Raw genomic sequence first — 22,692 nt, forward strand, 5'->3', positions numbered from 1 at the left:
AGAGTTGACCCGTCTCACAGATAAAGATTCGTGAAACCGTCTCACAAGAAACCTACTCTTTATAAAAATTACATTATCTATTGTGATTTTTGAATCTGCATTTGTATTACGACTAAGAAACCAACTTGAAGTCAAGTATAAAGTTGAGATGGATCTACAAATTGTATTCCGAAAATTTGCTTTTTTAACATGAATATGAATGAATGCTTGTTCAGAAAAAAAAGACAGATGTTGAGGGTATAATTGTCCACTAAAAAAGTTCATGTGCTCTAAAGCCCTAAATGCCATCATCTTCCTTTTTCTCATCTCGTGACCACCAAGCAAAGCTGAGGTTTTTTAGGTTTCAAAAATAATTTAATCTCACGCAAATTCGAATAAACGAATGGGTAGAGAGGTAGTTAATACGACGACGAGTCAAAAACAGCAATCGACGATGTCCTACACGGTGGAGCTGCTCATCTCCGTCAATCCGTACAACCCCGACATCCTCCCCGATCTGGAAATCTACGTCAACGAACAAGTACGTGTCTTTTGGGATTCTAATTTTCTTTTGGGTTGATAATTGATTGGTTTTGTTAAAATTATTAGAACCTAGCATTTTTATGGCGTACTTGATATTTGATTGCAATCGTAGGTCTCGTCTCAAACCTACAGTTTAAATGCAAATCTTTGCCTTTTGCGACTGTACCAGGTTTGGATTTTTTATTTGTTTAATAGCTAATCCTTCTTTTTTCCTGTTTATTCGTTAATTGTTCTTTGCTTTTTTCTTTTGTGGGAATGCAGTTCGAACCGGAGAGAATGAGCACACAAATCGTGGCTCGAATTTTAGTCAAGGTACTTGTAGTCTGAAAACAGAAATAGTGGCCATCGTTTTTTCATTATTTGCAATTGTTTTGTTGTATAAATATGTACTGATGTCTAAGATCAATCCTCTGCAGGCTTTAATGGCGATGCCTTCTCAGGATTTCAGTCTTTGCCTCTTTCTCATTCCTGAAAGAGTGGTACTTTTCTATCTGAAATGCAATTGCATGCCTCTGTTGTGTCGTTGACTTAATTTACATTCAATCTTCAACTTTGAACTGTCTAGTTAGTAAGCTCTATCAACTGCTCTTTTAAATTGAATTTCCGCTTCATTTCTCCAAAAGTAGCAAAAGATAATTCAATGGGCTGCCATTTATGACTTTAATGTGCTCCCCTTTAGTCCATTGATTAAATCCTGTGATGCTTTGAGATTTTAACTGTCGGTTGCTCATGGTATTTTTCACTTGTGAAGAAATGATTGTTACCCTGTGGATCATAGTGATCCACCTGCCCTGAACTCCTAATAGTAGATCCACGTTCCTTGGTTATTATATTTTCGTGGTAAGTATTTTTGAAACAATCATAATGCATTTCAGGGTGAAGTAATGTATTTAATGTGATGCTTAGGCAACTTTAATAAATGTGGGTAGTCTCTATTATGCCAATCATACCAGTGTAGAAGCACATTGAGGCTGCTACTGGCATGTCCACAGTGCGAGATGCACAAAATTGATTCTCCTTTGATTCGTTTTTAGTGTGACAGTGAACCAACATATTGTCTTTAGTAATTTGTAATTGTGTATGAGATTTTCATCCCTATCAGTTTAGTGACTTTTTATCTCATTGATTTTTATCTGGATTTCCACTTTTTCTGAGGATTTATTATTTTCCATTTCTCTCTTTGAAAACTACCGTCTACCAGCAAATGGAGGACCAATTCAAGACCCTCATTGTTCTCTCGCACCTTTTGGAGGTATTTTCAGTTTTCGTCGCTTTTCTCGTTGATGTGAAAAATAAACCTGTATCAAAAGCTATGATTGACATGCTATTAATTTCTGTAGATCTGATTATATATGATTATCTTTGTCTTCAGACTGCCAGATTCCGTCAGTTTTGGGATGAAGCTGCTAAGAGCCGCCATATATTAGATGTTGTGCCAGGTATATATGATCAGATACTGTTTTCCTTTCCCAGCATCATCCAGGGTTATGGACTTCTGAAAGTTGAAAATTACTGAGCCGACTTTTCATAATACATGTGAATCTATGGAAAGAGATGATAATCTTACCAGTGCCAGAAGTTCTTCATTTGATTTGCTGTCTACTAACAAGAGTATCATATTGACCAACACCAAATTAGTGGTAACCTGCAACTAGACACTCGAATGTTTATTGAGAAATTTAGTGGGAATTTTTTTTTTGTCATAATGTTTTATCTTGTCATGATGTGTTTCCTTTCAATAAAAGTGCAAGTTGGCTTCATTCATGTCTTATGTATTCACATTTGTGATACTCCTTTCAATACTCAGTTTTGCTAAAAAGGTGTATAACACATACAGGTTTTGAACAAGCAATTCAAGCATTTGCAATTCATGTTCTTTCGCTAACTTACAAAAAAGTCCCGAGAACTATTCTTGCTGAGGTTTTGATTCTTTCCCTTGAAGTTACCTTTTTATGTGTTCTTAGGTTTTCAATTACTGGATAAAAATGCCTCTCGCAGAGTTAGTCACAATTGACGAGTTGCTTCACAGGCCACTGTTGAAAGTTTGGATCCAGAAGTGTTTTTTTTAGTCTTCTGATGGATGTTTGTTTCACAGGCGATTAATATTGAGGGTTTGGCCTTAGACAAGTTTCTCGAGAGCCACATTGCGAATTCTGGTTGGTCCATAGAGATGACGCAGGATAAGGGCCAACTCATTAAGCTTCCACCCAACGAATTCAACCATCCCGAGCTTAAGAAAACCACTGCAGATGACATTCCATTAGAAAATGTCACCCGCATTTTCCCTATTCTTGGCTGATTCCTGCAAGTTCGGTCCAAATCTAAACTCTTATATTGGCAGAGTTTACTCATGAATTGCGTGCATGCATTTTACATGATTATGACCCATTTTTAGATTTGTTTGGGAGAAACTTTTCTAGTCATGTCTCATGTTCATGAGATAAAAGCAAGAATTGAAAGAGCCTGTTATTTGGTAGTGTTAAAGGTTCATATGCACCATGGGATTATTGTTGCTGGTTTTTAACCGACGATTTGTTGAAATGGTGCCAACGTTCAGGTTTATTATCTTCCGGTGTACTGCATTTTTCTCAAGTTTGTTAGCATGGGGACAATATAGTGGAGTTATATTGATAGTGAAATAAATATTTTGTGTGTCTTAGCAAATATTTTCTCAGTTGAAGGTCACTTAAAAACAAGATAGTATCTTTCAACAGAAAAAAAAGAAGTTAGTCCCTAAAAATCTTATTGTTATGGTGGCTTGCGGTTGAGGTTTGACAGATTTTAGATGGCATTTGTGGTAATTCTGAATTAGCGTCTGCATTTGGATTTTTGAACTTATGTGATGTACAAATTGAAGATGTTTACAATTTTTAGTGCTCAGTTTTTCAATGTCATTTTTCAGTACATGATCCATTCTTTGTTTTATTACAGACTGGTTATATTAATCATCTAAATTCTTTTATACCTCTAAGGCTTCAAATCTTGTTCTGTATAATTTAATTTAAAAGATTGAAGATTTGTTAGCTCCATGTTGAAATTATGCTTAGAAATTTGATCAAGTTGACCGGCTGCAGTGCCAGCATTAATATGCTGACTGATTTTAACGTAGCTGTAATTTAGATATCAAAGTTGAAAACACTGAATGGTTTGTTCTACTTCCATTTGGACGGAATGATTTGGATTATGGGGAAAGTTCCAAATGTTTATATTTTGCATGAATTTGAAATATATTACATTAGTTAATAAACAGAGAGACTTCGGTTTCCACGACGTTCACATAATTGGAATGTATTTATATCTTTTACTTTGAAATCTTATGTCCAAATGCGCCCTAAAAATGTCCAAATTGGATAGTGAATGATGCAAGCAACATTCAGAATCCAAGCCAACACTCTTTGTAAGAATTCGTGCGGGGAATTTGGATGTAAAAATCTTTGTTTTTAAAAATAATTTTCAAAAATATATTTTTTAATTAAAAAGAAGAGAACTAAAACTTTTATGGTCGAATATGAAATTCTAAAAATATATAGTTTTTATTTTTATTTTTTCTAGGTTTAAAATTCAATGATTTTCTATTTTTCTTTTACAGAAATTGCATGAAGCTCTCAAGTCCATTCCGCCATCATCGACAAGCCATATAAATTCCACAAACTTGGATTTTGTTATAATTTTCTTAACTAGCACCGATTAAATTGACTTTCCTTACACTTTAGATGTCATCGATCAAATCAAGGACAAGCTTTTTAATTAAAATGAAGGAATTGACGTGGAAATTAGACGTAAGACCTTGCGTCCCTTCTCTAAAGAATCCACCCAATATCGGAAAATACTACTTGAATTGATTTTCATGAAAACATTGCATCTCGAGTCTAAGCTAAGGACACACACATAACAAGATCCATTGGTTTTGGGACTGAAATCAAGAAATTTGATGGAGGAGTTTATTAAAGATTTTGTCGACAAGGATTCGCCTAATTACCAAATTTTCTTGTTTATTGAATATCAAAATGGAATCCATCTTTGGACAAAATCTCGGATATAAGACTCGATTGTAACAAACTCGTCCATAAAAAAAAATTGTATCCATCATGCAACATTTACATACCAAGGTAGCATGAAAATATCATATATTCAATAATTCAGAAACTCAAACTCAAGTGCCTATTAGAATAAATATTCAATTCTCTATAGAAATAGTCAATATCGATCCCCAATACCAACTTCCATTTCTCAAAACATTTACTTTATAGGACATGAATCTTGAAATTTTGGAAAGTTGTAAACGTGTTAGAAATGATTTCAAGGCTATTGCTGGTGAATTCTGTGGCTTTTTGTATATTGGCCTTCATTTCTTCCCCGATCGATGTTGAAATGCTTGGAAACTCCACTAGACTATCCAGGCAAGTTTGCTCGTAGGTTATTGCAGAGCTTAGCCAATTCCTAACATCACTAACCTTGTACCTGGAGAACTTGTCGAATTCAGAGGACGAGGAAATGGACATGTTGACACGATCAATGGCATCCTGGATAAGATTTTCACATAGATTCAACACTTCCATAATAGAAGATGGACCATTTGGGCCATTTTTTCCGAAGGAAACGGACCTTTGGAGAATGGAAGACTGCAGCCTCAGTAGCTCATTTAGCGTCACTTTTAGTGAAAGTGTGAAGATTTGTGAGGGACTATCATGATCAGTGGTTGAATCTTTGCTGGATGTCACGAGGGAATGCATATTTGAATAGAAAGAATCTTGAAATTTTGTCGTGGTACATGCTTTAGAGATTGGATCTTTTACCTGATTCGAATTGGGGGCACTATCTTTTCCGTGAATTACCCCTATTATTGCTCCAATGATCAGAACAATCAATACAACAGAAGCAACAGTTATGATTATTAGACGTTTACGCGTTTGCCTTCGGTATTCCTCCTCTTCAAATTCATCATTCTTGATGCTCTCAAAAACTTCAACTGTATCAGGCGTTTTCTTCCTTTCTTGCTCCTCTAATCCATCAAACGAGGCTGTTTTAAATGAGTCGTTTCGTGATCCCATTTTCTTTCTCGATTCTAAGTCACTTTATTGCACATTCATGCAGGTAGAAAGTTGCAAACTTGTAAGACAAAATTTATTGGTTTATAATTACTAGGTCCATCCAGAATGATATTCTGATAATTTCAAGGGAAGAAGAAAGACAGCATATAATTACTTTATAAAATGAAATCAGGATTAGATAAAAAAATGCCTGCAAACAATGTTGATCCTGGTATACGTTTCTTGGTTTCATGCTAAAAGTTAAAATGGATACAAACAAAGATTTTTATAATAGTATTAATTTATTCGGTCTGTTCATTTCGATTTTACAGCTGCAAAGTTAATAATAATAATACATGCCAAAGTGGCCAGTTTCCTATGTTGGTTTTCTTTAACTTAATTTGCTGGCCTAGAAATAGATTAAGATCAGAATAGCAAGAAAATCTAACGCCCAATCTGTATATTGAATCTCTTTATAAACAGAAAAAAAATAAGAAAACTTTAACTGATATTCGAAACAAGATCTCAATGTAAACAAGCCAAAGCGAACAGGGACAATTGGATTCTTCAGCCAGCTTTCTCCCTGTAAGAAGGGTCCAACGGTATACTTCAAGGCATCTTCCCTCTTAATGGTTTTGCATCCTGGCCATTTAACTCTTCCAGAAGTATTCGACCCCGGGCCTTTGTTGTTAAACTCTGCATAGTAAAGGGTCTTGAGCGCAAAATCTCCTTCCCATTCAAGCCATCCCTCAGGCTGAATCAGATCGCCTATCTCTGATTCCATGACAATGGTCCTCGAGTATTCTTTCCAGGGCCTGCCTAGATAATTCTTGAATTTCGCCTTCTCTGGCTCGAGCTTCGGATCTGCCAAAATCTTGCAGTTCTGAAGCACAATCCCTGTGGTTTGCCTCCTGTCTATACGTCCCTGAGCTGTGACGATATTCTTCTGGTTTTCCAATGGTTTACGAATATAGATCATGCAGTTTTGGAACACGGCAGCTGCATCACCGAATATGAAATCTATTGTGCCGGTAATGTAACAGCTTCGGTAGAACTGTCTGTGGGTTTGAGCATACAAGGTGTCCTGGAATCCCTCCATTCTGCAGTTAACGAAGATTGAACGATCCGCTTGGACTCTTAAAGCCACGGCTTGATGTTTTTCAGGACCGGCAGTGTTCCTGAATCCAAGTGATTGGGCAATGAATCCTTCCCCTAAAGCGGCTGCAAGATTGTGAAAAATATAAATAAATTTTCTTGGAGTATGAAGTATATCGTCCTGGTTTAAACTATCGTGAAGATTTGAATCCAAGGAATACCAAAAGTAGCTGTCTGAAATGTTGGAACTCCATCTACGAAGTTCTTGCTTCCCGAGATGATGCTCTTCTGTGATCCATCACCGTACATTGTGACGTTTACCATTTTCTTGGTAACCATCACGCTCTCTTGGTACACTCCTTCTTTAACGTAAATCACATATCTGCATTTGCGTACAAATTGGAAACAATTTACCAGGATAACAGGCATGAGAATCAAGTAGAAACCGAGAAGAAACACTACAAATTGTACCGTCCCGTGTACTTCTCAGGCATAGCATTCAATGCTGCAGAAACAGTGGTAAAGTCCCCACTGCCGTCTTTCGCAACAGTCGCATTAGGCCTAATTTTTGGAGAATTTGTCTTCAACATTCTCCGGTTCTCTCGACTGATCCATGATGGGAATCCATCTTCATCTACAGATAAAAGATTCCGTTTCACATCAGAAACTTGCAAGATGGAAAAAATACTCGACAATTGCGATGTAATAGCAAGAGCATTGCTGCCAAGTTCCCTAGTAGTCTTCAAAATCTTCTTCAATGCATCCTTTTCCTTCCCTTCAGGAAATCCATCGATACATGTCTGCTGATAAGACAAAACGGCACTCAACCAATTGTTAAGATCACCGGTTTCTGACGAAAACTTTATCAAATCTTTGCCTTCTATACTAGAAATAGAGCTATTCAGCTCCTCCTTAGCATCATTTAGCAGCACCAAACAGTCATCAAACGCTGCCTTTTTAAGAGGGCTATCAAATTTGAGTCCCGAAGCTTGTTTGATAACCTTATCAATCTCATCTGAGGCAACAGAAAAAGCGGCCTTGAGAATATCCTTCGGCTGAGCAGTGGCATTGTCCTTGACTGCCTTTGACAGGCTATCTTCACACGTTTGCTTATAATCCGTGCCCGCACAGACAGATTTTACGGCCTTATCAGCCGTGACGACCTGTCTAGGAGCAGAGTGGGACTCGCTATGCCCACCTGTACCAGCATCAAGATTGTTTTTGTATGCAACGGCACAAACAGCAGCAGCAGCCAAGAGAAGAACACCTACACTCGAAGCAATGGCAATAGTGATCCTCCTTTTAATCTTTTGCTGCCTCTCTTGTTTTCGACGTAATGTAATCTGGTCGAAATCTTGAAATGCCATTGCTGATATGGTAAAAGTATCTCTGCCTTGGCTACTATCGAATCAAGCCAAGGCAGGATTTCCTTGTTCTAAGATGTGTTTAAACAATCTTTTTCTTGGCTTGCTTTTGTAAAATATATATGAAACGCCGTTGGGGTGCGGATGCTTAGGCGAGAGAGGTCTGGATTAGAGAGAATTCAGGAGCTTTCATTAAAATTTGAGCAATTTAGTTACAAGTTCAAGGCAGTGGATGATGGACAAACATCCATTTAGCGAAGTTTATTTATGAAACACCGTTGGGGTGCAGATGTTTAGTCGAGCGAGGTCTGGATTAGAGAGAATTCAGGAGCTTTCATTAAAATTTGAGCAATTTAGTTGCAAGTTTAAGGCAGTGGTCGACGGATAAACATCCATTTAGCGAAATTTAAGTTTTTACTTGTGGATTGTTTATGTGAACACGCTTATTCCTTTGTTTATGTATGATTGTTAATTAGCGTTTCTTGCATTTATCCGATTTTGGCTCAAATTGCGAGCGAACTTGGTAAATGAAACACACAGTAGCCTGCAAACACACTGGTTATTCTAAATATATCCGAATATATATTATAACATAGTATAAATTAGTATAGAAAATTCAATAATTTTATGCAATTTATATCCAAGACCTGACCTGAATCATGAGAATTGATATTTTTTAGCTACTATATATAACCAAATAGCCACTGATTAAGAAGGGAATATTGTTTTAATGATAATTAAGTTGTAATTCTCGAATATCCATAATTAGTTAAATGTGTAACTTAACAATAACTAGACAAACCGGATGTATACCCTATCCCTGTCGCGGGTATCCATTTGTCTCCTGTAATAAGTTTTGACACTGTAAACGGATCTGCTTGTGCCGAATCATTGAAAATATGGTATCCAGGCCATTTCACTCGTGCCGCTAAGCCCGCACCTGGTCCGTCATTCATATACTCACCATAATATAAAGAGTCCAAAAACAAATCTCCCTTCCATTCGAGCCATCCCTTGGGATTAATGCCGTGGCCAATGTACGATTGCATGACAACTGTTCGCGAATATTGCTTCCAGGGCCGGCCTAGGTATGTTATGTTCATATTTAAGATATCATGTTCAACTGAAATGTTGCAACATTGGATTGAGAATCCCGATTCGTCTTCCGTCGACTTTCGGCTCTGAGCCGTGATGGTGTTCTTTTGGCCAACAAGGCCTTTCCGGGCCTTGATTTGACATTTTTGGAACACGGCTGCAGCATGTCCGCAGATGAAATCGACGGTACCTGTGATATGACATTCCCTGTAAAACTGTCGGTTTTTATGCGCGTAGAGGGTATCCTGGAATCCACGGAAAGCACAATGATACAAAACCGATGCATCGGAATCGGACATGAATGCCACGGCTTGTTCCTTATGCGGCCCGGCCGTGTTCTCGAATGTTATGTCCCGGCCGATGAATCCTTTCCCTTTCACAGCTGAACAAGAAAACATAGAATTAAGGGTTTGTAGCAAGAGTTGTACATTTTTAAAAAAAAAAAACATTGGAACCGACTCCATATTAGATTAAAAAAAAAATATGGAACTCCCTGAAAAGTATTTCTTACCAAATGTTGCAGAGTCATACGTTCTCAATACATCAGGACGGCTGTGATTACCCCTGATCACTGTTGCATCCATCCCATCTCCAACGATCATTATGTTCCATTTTTCCTTATTGATCGCCACATACTCATAATACACGCCTCTTTTTACATGTATAACATATCTTTTAGCACTATATTTCGGCGCCCCCGCAATAGCATCACCTATCCTGCTGAAATTCCCTGTCCCATCCGCGGCAACCACCACATCCACCTTGGTGTTTGTGGAGTTGAGGAAGTTCTGGTCATGGGGACTCAACCAAATAGGAAACTTGTCGTGGGTTTTAGGTTTCTTGCTGCCACGAATGGTGTCGGGGCCGCTGTCCGTAGTCGGTTTGACCATTGAGAGAAGTTCGTGGAGTGACGATGCGATTAGGTCTAGGTTGCTCGAGATTAGATTTTTCACGGTCCCATTTATGCCATTCAACCCTTCCTTGCATGTTTCTTGATCTATTAATGCACCACTCAGCCATGTTTTCATGTCTGAATTCATATTTCCAGTGCCATTTTCTTTGCCTGTAAATTCAAGATGTTATATATTTTTTTTAAAAGAAACTCAAGATGTTATATGTTGACGTTCGTACACAAATGAAAAAAAAAATTAATTAAAAAAATTAGATTTTTAAGAAATTATTTATAATATTATGATTCTTAAAATTTATAGATTTAAAAGTATTACATTGCTTTTTAAATATACGCATAATTAATCTTGTTTCCTTTTCTTTTTTCGTTTGGTAAATAAACATCCTTGATTGATGAGTGATGAGATCCTAGATGATGACAGCCACAATATGTAGCCTTTCGGAGATATTTCAACATATTATGTTTAATTTCAATTTAGTTTATAATTTTATTAAAGAGATTTTCAACTAATTAATTCCACTACCATTTGTTTAATTTCTCTAGGCAACATATGCTAAATCCCTCTTTAAATAACAAAATGCTGATAACATTCTTAGCTATGGTGTTGAATAGGGAAAATGATTTTTTTGGTTAATTAACTTTTCTAATTTTGAGTTTTGGATCATTAAGTTTTCAAAATTTGGTTTCGCTACATTACCTTTTAATTTCAGCTATTTTGATCAAATTACTGATGTGGCATCTGACACATTGACATTTTTCGATGTCATGTAAACATTTTTCAAGTGCGACGTAAGCATTTTTCAGTGTCACGTCATAAGTTGGATCAAAATAGCCGAAAATTAAAAGTCAGTATACTAAAACCAAACTTTGAAAATCTAATGAGCCAAAATAAAAAAATTGGAAAAGTTAATGGGGCAAAACAATTTTGCCTGATAAAGGACACTACCTCCCATATATAAATATAAAGTTTTAATTGATGATATTAGAAAAATACGTCTGGTCTAATACACACACACACATATATATATATATATATATTTATTTATATATATAATATGTTTCCCTCGATTTTTAATTGAGATTAACCAATATTTTTATAGATTTAAATAATACGCAGGTCGGAAGTGTTTCTCCTAAAATAAAATAACACTCTAGTTAAAAGTTACACCATGCATGCACATTCAGCCAAAGAGAGAAACAGAAAAGGTTGAAGATGTTTACTATTTCCGTTCAGCGAAGCCGAAACAACCCAGCTCAACTCTTCCACAGAAGTATCCACCAGATCTTGGCAATCTCGAACAGCAATAGATAGTCGAAAATCGTCCATTACTCCGGCAAACCCTGATAAAACGGAACTCACCTGCTGGATTGTCTCAATGGTAGCATTGACGGAACCTACGAACTCCCGTGTCGGAACATTCAGACACTCCAACGCTTCGTACTCCGAGTGTACAATATTAGCTAAACACAGGCACAGAGTCAGCAAGAACAGAATTTTCCAGAAAGCCATATTTGCGAGATTAATTAATGGTGACAAAATGTGGGAGAAACTGGTGTTTTTGTTTACAGCCTGAACGTGTTGTGTATGTGTGAGTGTATTTTCGTTGGCTAAGGAAATCTTACAATATTCATGCAGAACTGGGAAGAAAGAGTTGGTTTAAATAATTGTGAAAAAAAGTTGGATTGTAAAATATGGTTAATATTATTTTCTTAACTTTGAGCCACTTGATTTGCCATAAATTATTATTATTATTATTATTATTATTATTATTATTATTATTATTATTATTATTATTATATATATATATATTTCTTCCATAAAGTTTATATCGCATTTTATTTTATATTTGATTTGAGTTAATAAATATAATATTTGTTTCTTAACTTATTATAAAAATAAAAAAACTTGTGTGAGACAGTCTCATGGATCTTATTTTGTGAGACATGTCAGGTCATCCATGAAAAATTATTACTTTTTATCCTAAGAATATTACTTTTTATTGTGAATATCGATAAGGTTGACCCGTCTCACAGATAAAGATTTGTGATACCGTATCACATAAGACCTACTCGTATATAAATCATGTAAATTTGATCACTAAATGAAGGCGCTTGAAGAGGAAGTGCCGGCGGCGACTGTTTAACTACCAAACTCTGATTCTTTTGGGCTAATTAAGCTATTATTATTATTATTAGTAGTAGTAGTAGTAGTACTTTTAAATTTTAGAATTAAATTATTTTTTTAATAAAATCGTGAAATATACGTGTTTTGTTTTATTTGTAAATTTCAACAAGTGTTATGTATGCATGTATTTGAAAAACGATTGTTTAGCTAACGACTACGACATGGAATCATAGCATTTAATGTTTTACTAATTAACTCATTTAATATCATTTCAAACAATTCATTTCATAAAGATAAAGCATACTTAAAATGTAACCTTGCTAAACCAAGAAACAAAGGGACTAAAAAGCGTCAACTTGTCAAAAATAAAACTATGCCAAACGTTAACATCAGCTGGATATATAAAAATATTTTGTGAAAGATAAGTTTTTACTCCTCTTACATGGTTTTTTTTTTCGGTGTTATGTTATCGGTCAATTCATCGTCTTATTCCATTAATTAATAAAACCGTCGCAAATATTTTATTTGCGACGGTTTTTGTATAAACCATCGCAAAAATTTGATTTGCGACGGTTTTTGTATAAACCATCGCAAAAATTTGATTTTTTTAGTCATGACGTAACATCTGACACGTCAGTAATGTTTGTCTCCACGTCATCATTTTGCCGGTGTCACGTCGGCTCTCTAGTGAAAAAAGATTTAAATAATAAAAATGTAAATTAGTATATTAAGATTGTAAATTGACTGAGAACTAGATAAAAAATGAAAATTATGCAAATAATAAAGTGAATTATTTCATGACTTTTGACTGATTGATCATAATACTTATTTTCCAATTTGAATTTTACATAAGTAATTTATGCGTTCAAACAATAAAATTACAGTCACGCAAATTCCATCTATGACGTTAGTTTCCAAAACAAAAGGAAACATGCAAACTAAGTTAATGAATTTCCGTGAAGAAATGGAGTACATTAAGTGAATTATAAGTATTAAATTTATTGGAAACTCAATTTTCAACAAATAGATCAAGTAATCTGGTTTACCTAACTAGCATAGTTTGAAAATTATCGCATTAGTCCGAATTTTACACAGTACGTACACTTCGAAAAATAACAGTTGAGATTTCTCACGTCATAAAAAATAATAATCTCTGTCATTAATCATGCATGTACGAGATGTAGGCATCTTTAGGTTAGGCATATTCTATTTTTCGTTTCTCATCCTCAAAACAATAATAGACATCTATACATAAAAAAATTACCTCTTAAATTTAAATTAGATAATTAAAGAAAAAGAGCTAGATAATCAAATCACATGCATGCAACGTAGAAAACATCAATTATCTCTACTCTTTTTCCCATGGGCGGAGCTACATGCTCCGGGTGGCCCAATTTTTTTAAAAAAATTTATGTGTAAATTTTGTATAATTTTGAAATAATACGATATCAGTTCAAGTAAATCAATTTAAAATATTAAAATATTCTAGAGTTTAAAATTCTACTCCGGACAGAGCCATATTTCTAACTCTGCCACTGCTTTTTCCCATAACAAGTATATAAGTACGGGTGACTCTATGCTACACCGAGCTGAGAGATCTCACTATAAAATAAAAAAATATGGAAAACAAAATCCGAAAGTAAAATTCCCGGTGTAGCATAAACTCGCCCATATAAGCAAGAACTGGTTTGTCTTTGGAAAGTAGGGAACAGGTTGCTTCTTTTTTTCTTTTTTTGAGAAGAATAGAAGTAATCGCGTCTATTAAGTTAATGAAAAAAGCACAACGTTTTAAAAGCAAGGCTCAAAAGACGCGTTTAACAGCTAGAATTTTATATTCTATTTCTGTGATTAATAAATAGAAGTAATGCTGTCCAATCTTTTTTTCTTTTTTATTATTATAGTAATGCTTTAATTATGTCTATTTTTGTATAGCTGGAAATATTTTTTTTAAAAAAAACACACACACCAACACGCACACACCAAAAACAACAACACACCTTAAAATCATGGTTCGGAAATTTATCCACTTTCATCGAATAAGTTGGAAATAATTTTGTCGACTTGAACGAAAATGGGAGAATTCGCAGATTTTTTTTTAAGAAGAATTTCTCAGATTTTAGTGCTCTGTGAAAATCTTGTTATTTTATCACTTGAATTATTACCATTATTAATATTATTTTTGTCTGATAATGAAGTTTTAATTTTCATCACTAATAATTGATTGTTTCATGCTTTATTGAAACAAAGAACAAAACATATTAATTTTTTAACAGAGTGCTATTGCACAAATTACAAATGTTAAGAACTAGCGCTCTAATGGAGACCGATTCTAATAATTTTTGGGTTTGAGTTTAAATTTTAAAAAGTTTTTAACCCGCATTACAATTTTAGAGCTAAAATAAGTAATGAAATTTGTATAACCAAGTTGTTCAACAATTCATTTCTCAATTGATTATATAGCCTAGTAGGTCTATTAATGGTTCATCGGATAAAGTTTTGATTAACTTGAACTTTGAGAATCTATTTTTTTCAAGTAATTCACTACATCAATTTCCGATTTTGCTTGTCTTGATGATGAGAACTTCAACAATGTCAACTCCAAAAATAAATCATCCCCATTAATATCAGAATAACCCTTACAAATCAACGATTTTTCAAGACTTCACCAAGACTTCATTATCTGAATGTTGTCACCATTCCAAATTGGAAAAAAACAAATTTTTCGTAATATTTTTTAGACTGCTTCAATCGAGTTTTCATAGAAGAACGAGCTTGATCGATTATAAAAATATAGTATAATTACATCCAGAGGGAATAATAAATAACTTATGTAAAAAAAATCTAGTAATTATAGTAAAATCCATTTTTTTAATAAAAAAATATAATATTTTTCTATGTTATTGGTGATATGATAATATTTGTATTAAATAAAAAAATATTTTAATAATTTGATAAGAGGACTATTTTTGGTTTTTCTAATAATATGCGTATAGAAGTCCTCGCCACTGAGCCAGTTAATTTCGTAGCATTCTGTAACCCAACTCGGTATACAGGCCCATTTACGTTTTAAGCTTGGCCCACTGTTACATCTTCAAAGTGTTACTTGACATTCGGCCCATCTACGTTCCCGATCAAATTAATGGGTTAGGGTTTGAACAAAAATTTGAGGGAATATCTGTCCCTAATCACCAATTGAACCTGCATTTTTAGGTCGGGTGATTGAATTTTGATTAAACATAATGGGAGAGAAGATGAGGATTTATATAGGAGGATTGGGAGCTACTGTAATGGAAGGTGATTTGAGAAAGACTTTTAGTTCACCGGTTTTAGGGACTGTTGAATCTGTTGAAATTATTCGCAGCAAAGGTCGCAGCTTCGCCTACCTAGATTTCATTCCCGCCTCCGAGAAGGGACTCGCCAAGCTATTCAGCACGGTTTCTTTCTGTCTCCCTCTCTATTTATGTTAATGTATGCCTGCCTGTGTGTTTAAGTTTTGAATTTATCGTGTTTAGGCTGGAGGGTCTACATTCTTTTAGTTCATTTACTTAAACGTGAAAGGGTTCATTAGCCATTGGTATATGGTATTAATACTTTCTTATATATGGAATACACGTATCAAATGATAAATTATGAAAGGTAAATTGTCGTTCGTTCACACTTCAAACTTGAATGCTCGTCCAAAGTCTCAGTGAGAGCACTATTAATCTTTTCTCCTGGTTAAGAAAGCAAGAATTTTGAGGCCTTAAAAAAAGTACGTATAAAGTTATGCTACTGGCTAGGCCATATTTGATTAGGTAGTTCACAAAATATTGTAATAATTGAGTTTTAGGAAGCCCTGTCCAATCTTAAGCAGGGAAAAAACTTTTTTTTTTGCAGTTTCTGGAGGATATGAGTCGGTATTTTCCAGAAAAAAAATATTTGTGTAAATTTGAGTGAAGACTTTAACTTATGGTTTTAACCTTGTTTTTACTTCCCATACAAAATTGTTAGATTTCAAATTTCAATGTCTCACTTGCCGAAGAGTTGTGCTTCGTTCTCTCATTGGATGAATGAATTATGCAGTACAATGGGTGTATGTGGAAGGGGGGGAGGCTTAAACTCGAGAAGGCCAAAGAACACTATGTTTTTCGTTTGAGACGTGAATGGACTGAAGATACCGATCGTGGGAAAAAGTTGCCAGATCAGAATGTTTGTGTTGATGAAAACGTGCATACTTGGCAGACAACCAAGAAAAACTTAGACATTGAACAAATGCATCTCCGGATTTATTTCCCCAAATTGAGAAAGGTTTTTCCTTTTTAATCTCGAACTATATGTCTCTCATTTAAATTGCTAGTTTATCTTTGTTCTGTTTCTATCATATAATATTGCTGTTACATCATGTCAATATTTATGGTTCTGTTTTGAAGATAAAACCTCTGCCTCTCAAAGGATCGGGAAAGCACAAATATAGTTTTCAACGAGTTGAAGTTCCTCCCCTCCCCGTCCACTTCTGTGATTGTGAGGAGCATTCTGTGCCTCTCAAATTGGCTGAGAAAAAGTTTGGAATTTATCTTGACACAGAAACTTGTGGGGTGAATGAGGAAGAGCTTAACATGGTGAAGTCCGTATTGAACAAGTTCTTGGAGAGGGAGAACCGTGCTAAGCCAGTTCCTAACGTGAATGAATTTACTGAGAAAACATATACTTCTATTAGCTCAGTTGATAATGCACAAGTCCATGGCTATGAGGAGGATCAAGTTAGTGACGAAGACGGCCTTGTGATTAACATAATTTCTCACCCACATAACAGAGTTTCTCTGGTTAAGAACAGGGGACAGGAACATGAATCGCGTGGAAGTAAAAAATCGATGCATGCGTTTGACAAAAAGAGAAAAACATCTGTATCCATGGATGATGCAAATGTTATGTCCCCTTATGAAAGGAAGATGCGAAAGCAAGGCTCACAAGACCACATTGGTGATTTACGGATTGATGTGACAACTCGACCAGCAGAAATCAAATCAGGTTCCGCTCACTTGACTGATGGTGTGGCGTTATCGAAAAAGTCGGCATGGAGAGATCTGGTTAATCAGAAGGGAAGTGCTACTTTCCACATTTCAGATGTTTTGACGAACCATAATCCTGAAGTTGCATCCTCGAGCAAAAAAGAAATGTGTGACAACCGGTCAAGCACTGACAAAGAATCGGAAAAAGTTACTGATATTCAACCCGTTAAACTGAGCGATGTTGAAGATATGAGATCAAGCACGGACAAAGAATCGGAAAAAGTTCCTGATATTCAACCCGTTAAACTGAGCGATGTTGAAGATATGAGATCAAGCACCGACAAAGAATCGGAGAAAGTTCCTGATATTCAACCCGTTGAACTGAGCGATGTGGAAGATATGAAATCAAGCACTTACAAAGAATCGGAAAAAGTTCCTGATATTCAACCCATTAAACTGAGCGAAGTTGAAGCTATGAGATCATCCAGAGGTGCCGCATGGCTTCAAAAGTCATCATGGTTACAACTGGTTGGGGACACGACTAACAGGTCATTCAATCTTGCACAAATTTTGCCTGACGTTGCAACTTCAGAAAAACAAGAATCTCAACGGTTATATGGAAATGATGTTTCGAGTTCAACAAACAAAAACCAGCAAATACCAGTCCCCAACAATCGAAATCACCCTGTTGAAGATATTGGCAAACCTAGGGAAAAAGCTGACAGCGACACCGTCATAATCGCACCTGAAATTCCAAGAATAACGAGTTTTGATGCTTTAGCCAAGGTGCAGAATCACACGAGTCTAGATGAACAAGAAGATGCAGCCTCGCCAGCGACTAACAAAGTGCCTGCACGGGTGCCAATGCCAGTACCGGACATTGTTATAAGCGACACTTGTCCTTTCATGAGAAGTGCTGCTTCGATGAAAGAGTGGACGAAGGTGAAAGCAACTTTAAGTGCCCGTAAGAAAAAGGAGAAGTCGAAGTCGAAGGAGAACGAGAACGAGTAAGGGAAGGAAAAGATTGAAGGAGTTCGAATCGACTGAATGGTAAAATTAATGTATGTGTAAAGGTGACTTTACTGTATGGTGAACGATTATTCGTATGGAGTTGGGGGCGCATAAGTCGTGATTTCATTTCCCCAACTACAATTTTATTTAACAGTGTAATACTCATTTAAAGATAAGAAGAAAAACAATAATCGTGTTCCAAATAAAAAAATAATGGTGGGTCAAAAAACTGCGAAAATGACATGTTACCAAAGATTCACACAATGACTAACGTAAGATGCTCTCATTTGTTCCCTGTCTAATCAAGCGTATATTATAAAAAAACATTATAAAATGTAAGCACATTAAAATATAATATATGAAGCAGTTCATGTTTTTCATAAAGAATATTCTTTTTTAAAAAAAACAAAATAATGCTCCAATAATCTATTGGAGTATTTTATATATAACAAGTGAATACAATGAATTGTAATAAAACCAATTTTATAATTTTTATGTTCATTTTACTTCTACATTCGTAACTTCTAATTTTATGAATTTAATTTGGAATTTTTAAGATTCTATAATATACATGTTTCAAATTTACTAAAGCATTTTAACTATTTGGCTAATAAGTTGAGGTAGAATAATCGTCCAAGAATCTCTCTCTTAAATTATTATTTTTCATTTCACTCTGTTTCCTTAATATCAACACTATCATCTTCGATATTCACGGGAACTGAAATTCTCTCAAATTTGCTACTGAAAATTGATTCTTAATCGGTTTCTGCATCCAATACTGCCCCAGAAATCAAAATTTGATATTTACCAAGTCACTGCCTTTTCATTATTACAACCATATTCTTCTGTTGATCGTCAACTTTAAAGATTCAAATGTTAAAATCGAAACAAAAATTTCCTGATGAATACTTTGTACGGTGCACTGCCTTTTTTCTACTATTTGGCTGCAGATTGATGAAGGACTGATATTATGCCCAGGCAGCCTCTGGATATTGAGTATTCTTCCCAGAAATGGAAGATCGAAGCTCTGTATACACATTAGATGAAGCGCTTTCTACCCTGGGATTTGGGAAATTTCAAAGTCTGGCTCTGGTTTTCACCGGTGTCGGATGGTTTTCGGAGGCCATGGAGATGAATCTGCTGTCCTTTATTGGGCCAGCAGTCAAGTCTGAATGGTCACTTTCTCCCACGGAAGAGAGCCTCCTTTCGACTGTTGTTTTCGGTGGGATGCTAATCGGAGCTTATTTCTGGGGATTTTTAGCTGATACCTATGGGAGAAGGTAGTCATTTCTGGGAATTTCTTGTGTTAACTTTAGAAGCATTTGATCTTCTGTTTTAAAGAATGCACTTGCCATTTTTTCCAGGGGAGAATCCAGCTGCCGAGTGAGGCCATCACTCCTCACCTACACGTTCTTGAAATTTTATAATATTTTTTTTCAAAAAAAATTTAAGTGTTGGCACCTGAAATTCATTTATTGGCACCATCTTACACTCTCAATCTTGCTCCCTAATATCTGCACACACCCATGCTTTCCTGCAATACATTCTTTAAGTAACTTTTTGCTTATATAAACCGATACCATATTATATATATATAGATTTTTTTTGTCATTCAAATTATTTTGGACCGGAACAGGTTTAATCGCGGGCATGCTCTGTTTTTCAGCAACAATTGTCCCTGCTTATACTAACAACTATCTTGCTCGGTACTTCATGTCTTTTTCCCATCTCTCTCGTTGTTGTTGGGAACCTATTCGTGACTTTAAGCTTCGACTGTGCTGAATTATAAAAAAAACGTTGAATCGACCTTTTCTTTGATGCATACAGTATTCTCCGGAAAATTTCAAAGCACAGCAATTGATGGCCACATTGTTGAGCCTAGTTAAATCTTGTCAAAACAATTGGATTGCATTTACTTGTCGTTCTTTCTTTATTAGAGTCTGCCAAATTTCAATCAGGGTGAATTACTTCCATTTGTTCAATATTCTTGTCCATTTACTACTTAATCCGTGCTAAAATGACCTTTATTCTGCGCTTTACAGAATGGGTCTTCGATGCATAACCGCAGTAACAGTTGTAGCTGGATTTCTAAGTTCATTTTCCCCCAATTACGGGTCGCTACTTGTGCTCCGATGTTTGCTTGGATTCGCTGTTGCAGGTGGACATGTTTTCGGATCTTGGTTACTTGAGTTCATACCAAGTTCTAACAGAGGTGCTTGGATGCTAAGTCTGCTGATTTTCTGGATTCTTGGTGAAGTGTTTGAAGCCTCAATTGCTTGGGTATGTCAATTGCCAGATCAAACCATTTCATATTTATTTTTACATTATTATACATAAAATTTAAATACTTTTGGTGCAGATTATCATGCCAAGATTGGGGTGGAGATGGCTACTTGCTCTCTCTGCCACACCATCTCTAATAGCACTCATATTGTCCAATTTCATTCCAGAATCTCCAAGATACTTACACATGAAAGGTAAAACAAACGAAACACTGAGAATTTTGGAGAAAATTGCTCTTATCAACCGCAAAGACCTCCCAGCTGGTTGTCTTGTATCTGATCAAGAGATGGTTATAGACGAAGAGGATTCTACCTCGGAAGGAACCCTTCTCCCATCCTCAATTAAAAAGACGACGTTCCTCAAATCCATATTCGAACTCTTTTCATCTGATCTATGGGGGACCACTCTTCTGTTGTGGATTCTGCATTTCACATTCACATTTGCTTACTACGGAGTTGTGTTAATGACATCTTCATTGAACAGCGGAAGCAATGAGTGTGAATCGAAGCCTAATAATTTGGAAGGTTCAAAGGATGCTAGCCTCTATGTTAGTGTTTTTATAGCTTGTTTAGCAGGTAATCTTGTTCTTCTATGTATCGAAATTATTAGTAATTTTTTCAAAACTGAAGTTCTGAACAAATATTTGAGATGAGTTGCACATGAACTGAGTTGAGCTCAAATAAACTCGAGTAATACTATTATCAGGCTCAACTCAATTCACAGTTTTGACTATGGAACTCCGCTCCAGCTCAACTTTCTATTTACTTGGGTATCGTTTTGCAGAATTTCCGGGGTTCCTCATAGCAACAATTCTTGTGGATAGAATAGGCCGAAAGCTCAGCATGGAAATATTGACCCTTTTTGGGCTCATTCTAATCCTACCATTGTCTTCCCATCAGAATCAGATCGTAACAACGGCTTTGCTATTCGGTGCTCGAATGTTCCTTTTTGCTGCATTTTCCACCTTAACCATCTACGCAAAGGAGGTAAATTGCAATATTCTTGTGTCTTAATTCTTATCACGAGTCCAAAGCAGTTGAGTATGTAGTAACACTATCCTTGAGCTCAACTTGATATGACACGCTAGCTCTATGCTATATGCTACAGCACTACTTGAGCTCGAAAAATGCTTATCTTCATCCATGTGTTTATTGAGTGATTAACTCGAATTAAAAAATTTCAATCTCAAACTTTAAAAAATGACCACTCTATCCGGCTTAAAAGTTTGACTCAGAAAAGGATTTAAGTCATGAAAGATACCAAGATATAATAGTGATTTAACTGAAGTAGATAAAAAGAAGTAAGATGAATGAAAGAAAAATGACTCTAGCTCAAATAGCTAATTTATGTTTAGCTGCTCAAATAGCTTGACTCACTTGTGCCATATTGCTCTCAAGCAATTCTGCTCTTTAGCTACTTTGTCTTACGTTACAACCATATGACATTCATATAAACTGTCACACTCGCACCAGGATCACTCAAATGGGAATTTTAACAGTATAAATTCCATTGACAACTACTTCACATATGCCCCCGTTTTATACATGAGTTAATCGTGTGATCTTATGAAGACACTCACACAACACACACCCGGTATCACATGCATTTATCCTGAAAACGATGAAATGAAACTTTGTTGTTGTTTCTTTGGGGTTAACAATGATGATAGGTGTATCCAACATGTGTAAGGGCCAGTGGCTCAGGACTTGCAATCTCAATGGGAAGAATAGGTGGAATGATATGTCCACTCATGGCTGTGGGTTTGGTCAGAGGATGCCATCAAACTGCTGCCGTTGTTATGTTCGGGATTGTAATAATTATGTCGGGAATTTGTGTTATGTTTTTCAAATTTGAGACCAAGGGAAGAGTTTTAACAGACAACATTGTTATCACTGCACGATAATCTACTTTTCCATGTTTAGGATTTTGGTTTTCTTGTAAGAAAGACTTTTGACTGAGAATTTAGTTCTCCATTTGTTGGAATTTGATATGCATTTAATTTCCTTCCGTTTGTATTTTTGAATAATTTTATATAGTGAATAATCTGCTTTCATAATGAAGGAATATTTCCGGATATAATTTTTTTAATGAATATGTAGAATGCTAGAATCTAAAATAAATAACCAGGAATGACTATGACTCACTTGCTGATATGATTCACAATTTGTAACCCTTTTTTCCCTCCAAAATTACCCCACAATTTTAATTTCAAATTTTTTTTTTCAAAGCCAAAAGGGTGTATTATTTATTTCATTTTATAATCATATTG

At 35.5% G+C, this 22,692-nt stretch overlaps 6 protein-coding genes across 8 annotated transcripts; 3 read left to right on the forward strand and 3 right to left on the reverse strand.

Moving 5' to 3' along the window:
• Positions 1-261: 261 nt before the first annotated feature.
• Positions 262-3,153, forward strand: LOC140832351 (eukaryotic translation initiation factor 3 subunit K-like). 2 transcript variants are annotated; one of them, XM_073196325.1, is made up of 9 exons: positions 262-520; positions 635-691; positions 784-834; positions 939-1,001; positions 1,724-1,774; positions 1,895-1,961; positions 2,360-2,442; positions 2,618-2,830; positions 3,080-3,153. In XM_073196325.1, the coding sequence occupies exons 1-8, from the start codon at positions 383-385 to the stop codon at positions 2,819-2,821; spliced, it is 714 nt and encodes a 237-aa protein (XP_073052426.1). In that variant the 5' UTR covers positions 262-382; the 3' UTR covers positions 2,822-2,830; positions 3,080-3,153. The 2 variants fall into 2 exon arrangements, with proteins under 2 accessions (XP_073052426.1, XP_073052424.1); XM_073196323.1 differs by having other exon boundaries at positions 2,618-3,085.
• Positions 3,154-4,766: 1,613 nt separating this feature from the next.
• LOC140831880 (pectinesterase 3-like) lies at positions 4,767-5,573 on the reverse strand. The gene has a single exon (XM_073195595.1). The coding sequence runs from the start codon at positions 5,571-5,573 to the stop codon at positions 4,767-4,769; it is 807 nt and encodes a 268-aa protein (XP_073051696.1).
• Positions 5,574-5,813: 240 nt separating this feature from the next.
• On the reverse strand, positions 5,814-8,218 carry LOC140832352 (putative pectinesterase/pectinesterase inhibitor 45). Its single transcript, XM_073196326.1, has 3 exons — positions 7,119-8,218; positions 6,869-7,029; positions 5,814-6,773 (listed from the first exon to the last, which is right to left on the reverse strand). The coding sequence occupies exons 1-3, from the start codon at positions 8,012-8,014 to the stop codon at positions 5,962-5,964; spliced, it is 1,869 nt and encodes a 622-aa protein (XP_073052427.1). The 5' UTR covers positions 8,015-8,218; the 3' UTR covers positions 5,814-5,961.
• Positions 8,219-8,761: 543 nt separating this feature from the next.
• Positions 8,762-11,615, reverse strand: LOC140831606 (probable pectinesterase/pectinesterase inhibitor 32). Its single transcript, XM_073195348.1, has 3 exons — positions 11,238-11,615; positions 9,618-10,169; positions 8,762-9,488 (listed from the first exon to the last, which is right to left on the reverse strand). The coding sequence occupies exons 1-3, from the start codon at positions 11,524-11,526 to the stop codon at positions 8,794-8,796; spliced, it is 1,536 nt and encodes a 511-aa protein (XP_073051449.1). The 5' UTR covers positions 11,527-11,615; the 3' UTR covers positions 8,762-8,793.
• Positions 11,616-15,268: 3,653 nt separating this feature from the next.
• Positions 15,269-18,291, forward strand: LOC140832353 (uncharacterized). Its single transcript, XM_073196327.1, has 3 exons — positions 15,269-15,575; positions 16,204-16,428; positions 16,551-18,291. The coding sequence occupies exons 1-3, from the start codon at positions 15,381-15,383 to the stop codon at positions 18,138-18,140; spliced, it is 2,010 nt and encodes a 669-aa protein (XP_073052428.1). The 5' UTR covers positions 15,269-15,380; the 3' UTR covers positions 18,141-18,291.
• Positions 18,292-18,757: 466 nt separating this feature from the next.
• On the forward strand, positions 18,758-22,430 carry LOC140832354 (organic cation/carnitine transporter 7-like). 2 transcript variants are annotated; one of them, XM_073196329.1, is made up of 6 exons: positions 19,278-19,420; positions 19,777-19,846; positions 20,183-20,420; positions 20,500-20,998; positions 21,207-21,409; positions 22,093-22,430. In XM_073196329.1, the coding sequence occupies exons 1-6, from the start codon at positions 19,411-19,413 to the stop codon at positions 22,324-22,326; spliced, it is 1,254 nt and encodes a 417-aa protein (XP_073052430.1). In that variant the 5' UTR covers positions 19,278-19,410; the 3' UTR covers positions 22,327-22,430. The 2 variants fall into 2 exon arrangements, with proteins under 2 accessions (XP_073052429.1, XP_073052430.1); XM_073196328.1 differs by lacking the exon at positions 19,777-19,846 and having other exon boundaries at positions 18,758-19,420.
• The last annotated feature ends 262 nt before the right edge of the window (positions 22,431-22,692 follow it).

This window comes from Primulina eburnea, chromosome 5 (genome assembly GCF_022965805.1).
Source record: "Primulina eburnea isolate SZY01 chromosome 5, ASM2296580v1, whole genome shotgun sequence".
In the NCBI taxonomy this organism is placed as follows: Eukaryota; Viridiplantae; Streptophyta; class Magnoliopsida; order Lamiales; family Gesneriaceae; genus Primulina; species Primulina eburnea.

Excerpts from the sequence above, each read along its gene's own strand:
- LOC140832351 (XM_073196325.1), top strand. The coding sequence starts at position 383 with ATGGGTAGAGAGGTAGTTAATACGACGACGAGTCAAAAACAGCAATCG. Across the intron at positions 835-938 it reads TGGCTCGAATTTTAGTCAAG|GCTTTAATGGCGATGCCTTC; the intron begins GTACTTGTAGTC and ends AATCCTCTGCAG. Across the intron at positions 1,962-2,359 it reads TATATTAGATGTTGTGCCAG|GTTTTGAACAAGCAATTCAA; the intron begins GTATATATGATC and ends TAACACATACAG.
- LOC140832354 (XM_073196328.1), top strand. The coding sequence starts at position 19,152 with ATGGAAGATCGAAGCTCTGTATACACATTAGATGAAGCGCTTTCTACC. Across the intron at positions 19,421-20,182 it reads GCTGATACCTATGGGAGAAG|AATGGGTCTTCGATGCATAA; the intron begins GTAGTCATTTCT and ends TGCGCTTTACAG. Across the intron at positions 21,410-22,092 it reads TAACCATCTACGCAAAGGAG|GTGTATCCAACATGTGTAAG; the intron begins GTAAATTGCAAT and ends CAATGATGATAG.
- LOC140831606 (XM_073195348.1), bottom strand. The coding sequence starts at position 11,526 with ATGGCTTTCTGGAAAATTCTGTTCTTGCTGACTCTGTGCCTGTGTTTA. Across the intron at positions 10,170-11,237 it reads GGCTTCGCTGAACGGAAATA|GCAAAGAAAATGGCACTGGA; the intron begins GTAAACATCTTC and ends TTGAATTTACAG. Across the intron at positions 9,489-9,617 it reads GTATGACTCTGCAACATTTG|CTGTGAAAGGGAAAGGATTC; the intron begins GTAAGAAATACT and ends TTTCTTGTTCAG.
- LOC140832352 (XM_073196326.1), bottom strand. The coding sequence starts at position 8,014 with ATGGCATTTCAAGATTTCGACCAGATTACATTACGTCGAAAACAAGAG. Across the intron at positions 7,030-7,118 it reads CCTGAGAAGTACACGGGACG|ATATGTGATTTACGTTAAAG; the intron begins GTACAATTTGTA and ends ACGCAAATGCAG. Across the intron at positions 6,774-6,868 it reads ATTTCAGACAGCTACTTTTG|CCGCTTTAGGGGAAGGATTC; the intron begins GTATTCCTTGGA and ends ACAATCTTGCAG.
- LOC140832353 (XM_073196327.1), top strand. The coding sequence starts at position 15,381 with ATGGGAGAGAAGATGAGGATTTATATAGGAGGATTGGGAGCTACTGTA. Across the intron at positions 15,576-16,203 it reads TCGCCAAGCTATTCAGCACG|TACAATGGGTGTATGTGGAA; the intron begins GTTTCTTTCTGT and ends TGAATTATGCAG. Across the intron at positions 16,429-16,550 it reads ATTTCCCCAAATTGAGAAAG|ATAAAACCTCTGCCTCTCAA; the intron begins GTTTTTCCTTTT and ends TCTGTTTTGAAG.
- LOC140831880 (XM_073195595.1), bottom strand. The coding sequence starts at position 5,573 with ATGGGATCACGAAACGACTCATTTAAAACAGCCTCGTTTGATGGATTA.